This window comes from Dama dama, chromosome 20 (genome assembly GCF_033118175.1).
Source record: "Dama dama isolate Ldn47 chromosome 20, ASM3311817v1, whole genome shotgun sequence".
In the NCBI taxonomy this organism is placed as follows: domain Eukaryota; kingdom Metazoa; phylum Chordata; class Mammalia; order Artiodactyla; family Cervidae; genus Dama; species Dama dama.
Genome location: NC_083700.1, coordinates 45,495,928 through 45,509,319, shown reverse-complemented (window position 1 = coordinate 45,509,319; position 13,392 = coordinate 45,495,928). Strand labels below are relative to the sequence as shown.

The 13,392-nt window shown below is 33.9% G+C and overlaps 1 protein-coding gene across 1 annotated transcript in view; it reads right to left on the bottom strand.

The window, feature by feature from the left end:
* Positions 1-13,392, bottom strand: part of DPYD (dihydropyrimidine dehydrogenase) — an 886,622-nt gene that overhangs the window by 761,975 nt on the left and 111,255 nt on the right. Inside the window, exon 3 of the mRNA XM_061121314.1 lies at positions 9,364-9,446. Coding sequence (XP_060977297.1) covers positions 9,364-9,446 — 83 coding nt within the window. The remainder of the gene's footprint in view (positions 1-9,363; positions 9,447-13,392) is intronic.

The following is a 13,392-nucleotide window of genomic DNA, read 5'->3' as shown; positions in this document are numbered from 1 at the left end:
GCAGGCACAGTCCTTACTGTACTATTTCCCAGAGTTTGCTCAAAATAATGTCCTTAGTTTGTGATGCCATCTAACCATCTCATCCTCCACCGCCCCCTTCTCCTCTTTCCCTCAATCTTTCCCAGTATCAGGGGCTTTTCCAATGAGTCAGCTCTTCGCATCAGGTAGCCAAAATATTGGAGATTCAGCTTCAACATTAGTCCTTCCAATGAATATTCATGGTTTATTTCCTCTAGGATTGACTGGCTTGGTCTCCTTTTAATATTATCTTCAAATCTTATTCAGATGGACAAAATTACTCCAGTAATCAGATCGTCTTTTACTCCAATTCACTTAGAAATACCAGTTAAAGAAATAGTGTAGCTTGATCATTATGCTTAGCAAGGAGTGTAAAATTAATATAAATAAAACAATAAGAAACTAAAACAATACCGAGGTACCAGGAGTAACACAACCCTTAGATCAGATGGCAAACAGCCTCAGCACCACTAAATATTAGCCAGGGAATTAAATTAAAGTTGTTATTTATAAACTAATACATATAGAAGGGAAACACTGAAAAATACATCTTTTTAATGTCTTTGAATCTCTCTTCAGACCTCACTCTGTCAATGAAAAGTTTAGATTGCTATCTATATTCTTTCTACCTCTCAAAGTCTATGAGTCTCAAGTAAAGCAATAGCTCTAAAGGATTTTTACCTTTTGACTTAAATGATGTTTAGAATGTATCTCTTAAAATTATTCTCCTAATTTATATAGTTATACTTTCAGTTTTAACTCTGGATACATAAGTATACCTACAATTACTATTACAGACACCAGAAAAAAAGGCAAGAACATAAACCGTGCAACTCAACATCACCATCTAGTGACAGAATTCCTAACACGTGACAAAGCTAAGCAAAAAGGAATAGATTTCAGAGATACAATGCCCTGGTAGTTCATCTCTATGATAATGATCAAAATGTAATAGCTCTCACTGAATATGTTTGTCTCAGCAAATAAAATACTAACCCCTAACTGGCAATGTCTGTACTCTAAAATGTAATTTATATTCTCCATAGAGGTATAGCCATAGATCTCACCAATCTATATTTTTGTGTATTAAGTCATTGTCAGAAAGCTTCATACACTTTTTAACATTTTTTCTTAATGAGCTATATTCTATATGTACCTTTTCTTTCAGATTTTGACACTCCATTTTCTCAAGTTCCTCAACTTCAAATACTTTCCAATTTCTTATTTCTACTAATCATGCCCACTCCTGCCTCAGGAAATAAAAAGAGGACAAAGAGACATATTGTTTTTTAAAAATTCCCATTTTTCCCCTTCATATTTAGAATTTATTACAGGAGCTAAGACTGGTGTAAAATATTATAATATAGAAATCAAATCATTTTGGCATGATAAGAGAGTTGATTGACCAAGATAAGGGAAAAAATGATGAAAAAATTGAGAATTTCACCTCTAAATCAACTATTATCATACTATAGAGATTTCACTTAGAGATCATACATTTTTTCTATATTTAAAAAATGTTTATGTCATCATTTTTAAAAATCCTGTACAATATTTCCACACAGCCATGAAACTACAATGGACTCGCTAAGTTAGACAAAAAATATTCCCTCTGGTGGTGTCTCCATTCTATGGGTTTCCCAGGTGGTGCTGTCTCCTGCACTGACTCGCCTCTTAATGCAGGAGACGGAAGAGACCAGGGTTCAGTCCCTGAGTTGAGAAGACCCCCTGCAGGAGAGCATGGCAACTCGCTCCAGTATTCTTTCTTGGAGAACCCCATGGACAGACGAGCCTGGCAGGCTATGGTTCACAGGGACCATACGCTGCACAGGGAAGCAACTTACTTAGCACAGTATTCTACATTATAAAACCACACTGAAGTTTTCCAGTCAATTCCATTATGGACAACATATACTTTCTTTGAAATAAGCACTATCCACCATTAAATGGAAATGATGTATACAAACATTACAGTACTTTGTATCTTCATTTTCTAAATGCTTCATAAATTACAAAGCATTCTCTTCTGCATTATTATTTTCTTCATATCAGTTCTATTTTAATCTTACCTTACAAAAAAGTAAGACTTAAAACATGCCTTTATCTAAAATCAAGTTTTGGAGTCTAAAATCTGATTTTTGCCACTTATTCCAGTATTTGCATCTTATTTTATTCTTTTAATTTTTCATTTCTTCATTATTTTTCTAAATCATTCATAATATGCTCTGATTATAAAAAACTCAGAACAGAAAGCTATATACCCGAAAAAAATGTAAGCCCACCACCCAGACACAGTAGCTATTTTACTATGTTGACTCCAATTTTTTCTCTTCATTTTTTTAATATTCAATGAAGGTCATGTGCTACATCCAATTTTGTTTCCTGGCATTTTTCATTAAACATTAACATGAGGATTCTTGGGTCACTAAAAATCACTCTGCTAAAGATCATTTTAATTTCCAGATATAACTAAATATGCCACAATTTACCACTATGTATATAATTTATGATATATCATATATATGAATATATTCTAGGAACTTCATTTTCTGCATTTTCTTATTTATTTCCTCAATAGAAGACAATTAGGTTCAGCTCAATTTGTTTACAGTTATAGTTTGAGGAATAGTTTTGGATTGCCCATAATTTCTATGTCTTGTGCATAGCATATTTCACAAAGTTAAATTTATATGAAAAGGGGGATGCTTGTTTCAAGGTTCTTATTACTTATCGGTACACTCCTTTCCTTAAATGCACAGGTAATTTCAACTCTTTCTGAGCTCTGAGAATGGGACAATGACTCTTATCCATCTCAAGCACTCAAAATCTCATCTGCACTGAACTACAGTAATGTCAATAACCAAGAAATTAGTACTTTTAAATGCAATTTATATTTTGCTTGTCATTAGAGTTGATTATTTTAAGGGTTTATTAATCATACTCTGCCAATTAAGCACTGATCTCCTAAATCTTTTTGAATCTCTTACACACTTGACAATACAGAACACTGATGTCTTTAAATTTTTGTATTTTTCCAGCTATAGAAGCTCTTTTAATGTAATCAAAGCTCAGTTATTTCCCAACTTTTTAGATTATTATTTCTTTTCCCATCCAAACCTCTGAGATAGTCTCTCACATAGTTCACTGGATTTTGGCTATCTCATTTATTTCCTTTAGCTCTTTAATATACATGAAAATTCCTTTAGCAGTTAGCCATGAGGTGAAAATATAAGGTGATTCATTTTTCTAAACAGCCAAATAACTGCCTCTTATACCATCTGCTGAGTGATTCAACTTGTCCTGGATGATTGGGGTGGTCTAATATAACCACCTCATATGATCTTCATAGAATAGGTAATACACAGAAAAATGTCACAAATTTCCATCTTTATCTTAAAACTGACCACCTTACTAAATCTTTTATGAATTTCTAGAGTGTTTTGTTGTTAATTCTATAGAGATGTCCACATAACATACAAATCATGCCTTCAGAGAATAAGAGTCACCTTGTCTCCTCCTTATCTTATTTGTTAATTTGGGTTTTATATCCATTATTGTTTTCTGGATCTACTTTTACTCTTCATTTTTCGAGAGAGAGTGTGTGTGTGATGTATATGTGTGATATGTGTGAACAAGGTCTAGCCTTTCCCTAGACTCTCCTTTGGTGAGAATTTCATCAGTGAGAGGAAGAGGAATGTCATGTTAGCAACACAAAAAACATTCTTCCAGGGCAATGCTGTCCAAACCAGAGCCACTAACCACATGCAACAATTTACATTTAAATTAACAAATTAAATTAAACTGCATTTTCAGTTCTTCAGTTACACTAGCCATGGTTCAAGTGCTCAGTAACCACACCGGGTCAGTGGCGGTCAAAACGAACAGTCGGTATTTTTTAACTGAGGCAGCTTTTTACTCCAGTTAGCAGAAAGTTCTACTGAGTGGCACTGCTCTAGATGTATCCATGAGCCACAGAACATGGGGCAAGAATGCCACCATCCTTTGTGTCTCAGGCACATCACATTATAGGAGAAGGTTATTTAAAATTTTTAAATCTGAAAATACATTTCTCTCTGAAACATTTTCCTAAACCAAGTATTTCATTAGGCATCTGGTTAGACTTGCCTCATTTCTGATTCCATGCACTACTGTTGGAAATCAGACGCTTTCCGATGGCTGCAAATATAAAAATATTAACAAATCCCAGTCCTCAACCTCTAGCCTTTTTCCTGAGTTGCAGAGCTGTCTCTTCTCTTTCCTACTGCACATGTACACGTGGGTTTTTCACAGCTATCTCAAATTCATCTGAAAAACAAAATCATCTTACTTTATCCTTCTTTTCTCTCTCCCTGTCTCAATTAATGTATATCCAAATACTTAAAAACATTTGAGTTTAAACATATACAGTTCTACATGTAAAGTATAACTCAATAAAACTGGAAGGGAAAAAAAAAAAACAAGTGACTACAAAATCAAAAAACTTTTTTCAACTTGCCCTTGATAAATATCCTTATTCTTACTTTTAATCTTTATAAAAAATTCAACAAACAATTTTTAAGTACCTACTATATACTAATACTATGGTAAGGCTAAGAATAAAAAGGAGGGCAAAACAGCAATTCTCCTACCCTCATGGGCTCTACTATCTAGTAGGATACTCAAGTAAACGAGACTTTATTCTAAAAGCATAAGAAAACTTTAAAAAGTTGTAAACAGTACAACACTGATTAAACCAAGTTTCTGGTTTTTGTGGCTATTAAATCAAAAAGTTTCATCAGATCTACCTTCTAAATATTTCTAAGTTTCTCGGACACTCCCTGTCTGTGAACTGCTACCCCCTTCTACCTTAATATTAGTCATGTCACTGATTGCTCTCTCACCCTCTTCACTGTCCCTCTACTTTGCTGCCAAAAGAAGCTTTTAAATTATTTTTTCCCATTCTGAGTATGAGTTAAAACCTAATCTAAAACCTAGACTGTAGCCCCTTATGCTTTTTAAATAGTTGGCCATAGGTCCTCGCACCCAGGATTCGATCCTCACATCTGGAACCAGGAAGAAGTCCAGGAGTGGTCCTCAAAAATTGCTTAGCTGGGACACTGATGAAAGAACTGGTCCAAGACTGCATGGCAAAGACTGGCCACCGAGAGAATTGGATGAGGTGACAGAGCATTGACTGAGGGCAGAGACCTCTCTTTTTTGTTCTGAGCTCATAAGTAGCAGAACCTTAAACAAGGGGCTATTCAATAATACCTGAGCACAGCAGCTACAAGATGTCAAGCTTCACATACAGTCCAGTTTTGCTCCAACATCCCCAGGATAGACACACTCGGAAGGAGGGTACCATTGTAGGTGCTCAGAGCCTACTAAGGGCTGCTGCAGACATAAAGTTAGTGAAAAAAAAAAAGAATGCTCCACAGCCAAGCTATGCCATACCACTGGGCCAAGAGGAAAACTGCCACGGAATTTTGGCTACAGGGAAACAACTCAAGTACTGGGGTTCTGAGTCTTCACATCAAGCATTTGACTTTTGTATCTGTCTCCCCAACTAGGCCATTAGTTCCTTGAGGGCAGAGACTCTCTAATTTATATCTGTAACCCCATTATCTGGTATATTACTGAAACCCAATAAATGTTAATTAAATAATGAATGATTGACTCTATCCCCACATTGCATTTTCTTATCCTATTCAAATTCTGAAACGCTGTAAAATAGTCTTCATACTTTTTAATCTTGTCACCTCCTTTGTTAAAAGCCACAATCTGCTGCTGCTGTGTGTGACTCTTGGCGACCACATGAACTGTAGCCCATCGGGCTCTTCTGTCCATAGGATTTCCCATTCAAGAACACTGAGGTGGGTTACCATTTCCTCCTCTAAGGGATATTCCCAACCCAGGGATCGGACCCATGTCTCCTGAGTCTCCTGCACTGGCAGGCAGATACTTTACCACTGAGCTACCTGCTGCTGCTGCTGCTCCTGCTGCTAAGTCACTTCAGTCGTGTCCGACTCTGAGCGACCCCCTAGACGGCAGCCCACCAGGCTCCCCCATCCCTGGGATTCTCCAGGCAAGAACACTGGAGTGGGTTGCCATTTCCTTCTCCGATGCATGAAAGTGAAAAGGGAAAGTGAAGTCTCTCAGTCGTGTCCGACTCTTCGCGGCCCCATGGACCACAGCCTACCAGGCTCCTCTGTCCATGGGATTTTCCAGGCAAGAGTACTGGAGTGGGGTGCCACTGCCTTCTCCTAGGAAGCCCCAAAACCACAATTTTGCCCTGAAGTAATTTAAAGCATCTATCCTGGCAAGCTAGACTCTATGTAACTGATCTCTAAAGTGAAAGTGAAAGCGAAGTCACAGCCATGTCTGACTCTTTGCCACCCCATGGACTGTGGCCTACCAGGCTCCTCTGTCCATGGGATTTTCCAGGCAAGAGTACTGGAGTGGGCTGCCATTTCCTTCTCCAGGGGCTCTTCCCAACCCAGGGATTGAACCCGGGTCTCTAGCACTGCAGACAGACGCTTTACCACCTGAGCCATCAAGGAGGCCTGACTTCCAGGATATGGCAACAAACACATTTCCAACCAGCCTCCTGAGGCCAGCCCCTGAGGTAACTGAAATTTTTGCCAAATTATTCATACTTGTTTCCCAGTGGCCCGCCCGACTCACACTCTGAAATTCTAAATTGTTCCCATCAATCCTGCCAAACTTGTAACTGCTTTATTTATACCCAAGGATTCCTGACACATAAGGAGAGACATTACTGACCAAATACTGCTGTCTATATGAGTTTTGCAGGAAAACATATTCAAAAAAGCTCAAAAAAAATTTGCTTTACATCAGACCACTTTACTGTTCTTAAAATACATCTTGCACCTGCAACTCAGTGCCTCTGCTCAACACTTCCCTCTAGCTACAAACTTGGCCATCTTCAAGGCCTGGATCAAGTTTCTTACCTTTTCCATGATTTTGTCTGGTTTGACACCCTTCATGTAAGACAAAAGTGATCACAGATGAGAGAACAATTAATTTTTGCCCCTCGATGCATTCTCCTCATATTCTATTTGTCGCATAATATTATAACTTTTTGTTTATATGCTTCCATAATCTTCCCATATAAAGAATGAGCTCCTGCTGGATTTTCTAAAGGCAAAACCCAAAAATTTTTTGTAAAGTGCTAAGTCCACAGTATGCTATAATATTGAATGCTTTTGGTAACTAGATTATTTAATTTTGCTTAGCGAATCTAAACATTATGAGCGTGAGTGTATGTGTGTGTGTGTGTAAAATATGCTGCCTATGTAAATAAAGTACATTACACAGCCATATAATTAAATACTGACTCATCTAGACTATTGCTTTATCTCATAGTGTGGGTGGTTGAGAGGTTACTCCAATCAGGTAATACTTGTTTTTCTCACTAGTTCATCTCTACTTTTTAAAAAGCAGAATATCCTGGTATTTCCTAAAATGACAAGTATTACAAAATTTGGAAGAATTTAATCATCTTTTCAAATGCAGTTCTCCCATAATTCCTTCTGTTTTTCTTTCCTTGATGACAAATTTTCTGCACTAATTACATGTCCTTTCCTTGTTCATTGTATTTCCCTCACTCACATCCATTTTTCATTCACATTGCCCCTTTTCAATTTTTTCTATGTTTTTGGCCTTTTATTCAAAGCTTCAGAATTGGCATTCTCTTTGTCTTCCTGTGGGTCTGTGTGCTTACTTCAAACTGAACAGAAATAAAAACACATAGAATAACTGTAATGTTCTAAATAAATACTGATGCTATGTTTATTATATTCAAAGTTATTATAATAAATATTTATAAAAATGATATTTTCAATGTATACCTGAGGTACTTTTAGATAGAGGATAAAGAATATATTGAAAACCAGCAGTTCGGTCACAACTCCTGCCTTGGCCTTTTCCACATGTATTTACTCTTTATTTTTAAATTACTACTATTTTCAATAACTTTAACTTTCTTAGAATATCCAACTACATTCTATATACATACAAATTCTCTATTGTGAACTCAGTTTTATTTTTCCCCCTTTTTTATTAGTAAAGACATTAACAATAAAATAGGCTCACTTGCTCCAGCTGGTAATTTCTCAGTACTAGTAATATATTATTCCTCTTTTTGTGACATCATAATCATCTATATAGAAGTACCATGTATCTTTGTGTAGAAGCTACTGTTTCCATTAAATTTAATTACCTCCCCCTGTGGTTTTAAATAGAAGTGGCTTCAAAATGAGGGCAGCTTCTATTAAATTTAATTACTTTCCCCTGCTGCTTGCGTGGTAAAAGGGAGGTCAGTAAATGAGAGCAGCTTCTAGACTAAAGTATATGGTAACTGTGTGCCAGCAATAACAAAACTGTACCCGAACTACCATTCTAGGGAGTTTCACAGGTTTTATCCTTTCTGCTATTTAAAATATTTTCTTTTGCCTTGAGTTAAGCCCCTAATATAATGAGCATTGATAGGAGGAGATATATTTTAAAAATCAATTTTAGTTTCATAGGCTAAATCAAAGTAAATATATTATTCCTATACAAATATATAGAAATCTTGCAGTGGAAATCATTCCACTCCAAGATTCAAGCTCAGAACTTTTAAGATTAACATCATTTGCTGTCGTTTCTCCAGTTGTAAGGATGCTAAGTTTTATTCTTCACACATTTTCAATGTCTAGTAAAAGCCTTCATTGATTCTGATCAGATGGATTTAAAGACTGCTTCCTAAAAGTTATTAAAAAGGTATTAAGTTTGGGGAGATTTCAGAAAAACATTCAGAAATAGGAATGTTAAAAAGAAAAAAATATCAGGTTCATTACAGACTGTTGTATTTGAAAAAAAGTTAATCTGTATGCTTTATAACTGTATAAAATCGTACATCGGTTTAAAAATACTATGGTATAATCCTATAAAATCTAATAGAATATGAAATTTTAAGTACCTCTTTTTTAATTAAATATTAATTAGGAGAAAATTCTACTCAGTTAAAACACCATTGTACTATTTATTTTTTTATACAAGCAGAATGCAGATGAACAATATTTCAATTCAATCACACAGTTTAGTATAAATATAAAACAAGACACCCCTTAAGCATTTTAAGTAACAAATTAAACATTTACATTTTTTACTGTGCACTGAGGCTTAACATTTATGCAGCTTCAAAACCAAAGTAGAGCCTCAAGGGAAGTCTCTCCACTGACAAATTAATACCTTAGAGAACAGAGCTGAATGGTGGCAATGAACTCATTTGTTCCCCCAATAATGAAGAATGACTTTTTCTTTACCACATCTGTGACTGTTGCTATGGTGACTCAGACTTACCTCATTGCTTCTCGGAGAGCTCCTCGCTCACCAAGAGTCGTGTGCTTGATGTCATCAAAATTATTCTCCAGCTTCTCGCAATTCTGTAACATATTAGAAAAACGCATTAATCCTCCAACATCCTGAGATAAAATTATATCTATGCAATTATGTAAAAATATAATTGATTATATTGATTACAGACTCAAAAAATACGTACACCACTTTAATTGGATAGGATTCATTAAAATTGACAGTGTGAATTCAACAGTAACAAAATAAAAACGTCTTATGATACAGCTGTCACAGAATTCATCTTATCAATTTTCGAAAATTGGCTAAATAGGAGAAATGAATATTACATAAAAGTAGTACAACTTCTAGAGTTTTGAAGTTAAAAAATTAGTTCTCTAAAATAATCTAAGTATATCAAAACCAACTGGAATTCAAAAGAAAGCCAATAAAGTTTGAAATGATATTAAACTGGATATGATAAATACTCAGTTCTTAAAAAATTAGTATTTACTGAAAACAGAAAGATAAAGCCCAAGCATAATATAGTAATAAAGTTCAAACATCTTGAAATCAAAAATTTTTTAATTGGATCTTTAAATAACACATATATAAACTGTTTACAAATATACATATGTATAAATATTTAAAAATAAATAAGTCCAATCATTAAAATCAAGTGACACTGTATCAGGCTCTTAGTAATACTGGACTGAATTTTTTAACAGACTTTTAAAAATTTTAATAATATTTTTATATGTAAAACTAACTTAATCTCACATGATCCTAATAAGTTATGAGAACATAATGTACAAGATTAAATTTTAGCCTAAAATGTGCATCCATATGAATCTTTTGGCACATTATATTTCATATATAATTTAGTAGTACTTAGGTAATAAAATAAGTGGACTTAACATTTTAGTTAATTTAAGAAAGAAAAACTAATATAATTTTAAACATCAGTGTGCTCTGTTTAAATTGTAAATAAATATGCTGGATTTTACAAAAACACAGAATTTAGATTAACAATATTCAGTGTGTAAGTATTCATTGATTTAAAACCCATTTATTTATTCATATATATATATCAATATGACCATGCTTTGATTTTTTTAGATTGGCCAAATTATGGCAAACATTCTTTTTAACACAGAGGCATGTTTTTAATGAAAATCTTGAAAATTCGCAAAATTGTACCTAAAATCACTTGAATTGTGAATAGAAGTCCTTCTATGGATATGTAAGTTGCAAATATCTCCTGCCCTGTGTCTTCTTTTCACTTTTTAATAGTATCTTTTCATAAAGAGAATTTCTTATTTTTAAAGAGGCCCAATTTCTTCTTAGATACACATGTCACTTAAAAGCAGACATTTAATTTTCAAATACATGGGTTTTTAAAGTATATTTGATATTAATTTCTCATTTAAATGCTTTCTTTTCTGCAATCATGCTCTGTGTTTTTTCAGTCTTCAAACTTTATTGAGGGTTTCAACGGCTAAGCCAAAGATCTCTCTTGGTAAATGTCACATTGTACTTGAAAGTATGTGGGTTATTTCCAAATATCTTTTGTATTGATTTCTAACATAATTCCCTGGTGATAAAAGAACAGACTATGTGTGATTTCAATACCTTTATACCATGAAATTTTTGCACCTTGTCCTTCTTTTACGTCCCTGAATATGTTCCAGCATCTATATTTAATCTATGGGAACTTGAATAGAATTTGTATCCTACTGTTGTGTTAAAATTATATAAATCTTAATGATCTCAAATTGGTTCATGGTGCTTTTTAAGTCTACTGTATCCTTTTATGGAGAAGGAAATGGCAACCCACTCCAGTATTCTTGCCTGGAGAATCCCATGGACAGAGAAGCCTGGCAGGCTATAGGCCATGGGGTCGCAAGAGTCGGACACGATTAAGCAACTAAACCAGCACATATCCTTTTACTTTTCTGTATATTGATTCTATTAATTTTTGAGAGTTTGATATTGAAACTCCAATTAAAAATCTTACTTTAGCTACCTAAAAATTAGTTGTAATATATAGTGGAACTATATGTAATTTTGTTCTGTATTTTCTAAGCCTCCTGTAAATGTGTTATCATACATTCATAATTCTTAAAAAGCCTAATTTATTATCACTTAGGTTTATGATTAGTGCTATTTTTGTCCTATTTAAGAAATCTTTTATTTTCCTCAAGGTTATAAAGATATTTTCTTATATTTTTTCCACAAAGTTCTATTATTTTCATTTCACATTTAGATGAATAGTTCATCTGGAATTGATACTTGTATACAGTATGTAACAAAATCACACCATATAGGTCAGCAATTAGATCAGTACTATTGACTGAAAAGACCATCATTTCCCCCACTTTAATTCATCTTTCCCATAAAGTAAGATACAGTATACATGGGATCTGTTTCTGGAGTCCATAATGGTCAACTGTCTAATTTCCAATTCTTGTGCCAATATCACACTGCTTTAATTACTTATGTCTATAATAAATAAAGAATGTCTTCCTTTACATATGAAAAAAACAGATAATTCAATGTAAAATGGGCAAAAGACTTATATAGACACTATATAACAGAGACTATACAAATAATTAATCTTTTTTTAAAATGCTCAACAGCATTAATTATGAGAAAGATGCAAATTTTAAAAATGAGATATCACACACATTTTGGAAATGTCTAAAATGAAAAAGATAGATGATACAAAAGTGCTTTTGTAGTTTAAAAACTAAACTGCAAATTGTTACAACCACTTTGTAAAGCTCTTTGGTTGCACTTTCAAAAGCTGAACATTCATGTCTGGGAATACACCCAGAACACATATATATTATAATATGTTCACCTAAAGTCATATACAAGAATATTAATTGTAGCACTACCAAATTTCCCAAAACTGCGAAAAAAAAAAAAAAAGTCAAACGCACATAAATAGGGGACATACAAATCAGTTGTGCTATATTAACACAATGGAAAACACACAGCAATGAGAATGAACAAACTGACTATGTGGAGTAACATGGATGTATTTCACAAGCATTAAATTAAATGACATACAAAAGAGCACACAGGAAAATTATTCCACTTACATAAAGTTCAAAAATAAACAAACCTATAGTGAATATTCCAAAAATAAGAAAATAATTCCATTTATAAGAACATAAAAAGAATAAAATATTTCTGAATGTTTAACAAAAAAAAAAAAAAAGCCTAAGACTTGGGAACTGAGGAGTGCAAACATCATGAAAAAATTAAAGGCCACAATCAATGGAAAGGCATCCTATGTTCATGGATTAGAAGACTTACTATTGTTAAGGTGTACTACTCCCTAAATTACTCTAAAGATTTAATGCAATTCCTATCAAAATTCCTGCTGACTTTTTTTTTTTTGGCAGGCTTTGATAAGCTGATCCTAAAATTCCTATCAGAATATTAAGAACAAAGAATAGACAAAACCTTCCTAAAATCAGAAGAGCAAAGTTGAAGGACTAATACTTTCTAATTTCAAAAATCACTATAAATCTACAATAATCAAGACATACATCCATACACACACACACACACACACACACACATGTTCATGCCAGCATTACTCACAACAGAAGACAAAAAGTAAAAAAAATTCAAGTCAATAGAAGGATAAATGGATAAAAAATATGGTATGCCAATATAATGATATTCTATTCAGACGTAAAGTTCTGGTACATGATGACCTTTAATAACATTATGCTAAGTGAAAAGGCCAGACATAAAAGGCCACATTGCATCAATTCATTTATATAAAATGTCAGCATAGGAATATCCATAGAGACAGTAAGGAGATTAGTGGTTGCCAGTGGCTGCTGAGAGGGAAGGAATTGCTGCTAATTGTAATGAGGTTTCTTTCCGGGGACGTGAAAGTTTTGATATTAGTGACAATCAGTGTGCAACACTTTGAATATACTAAAACCCACCGATTTATATACACTTTAAGAGTGAACCTTATGGTATGTGCATCTATCAATAAAGCTGTTATTTTAA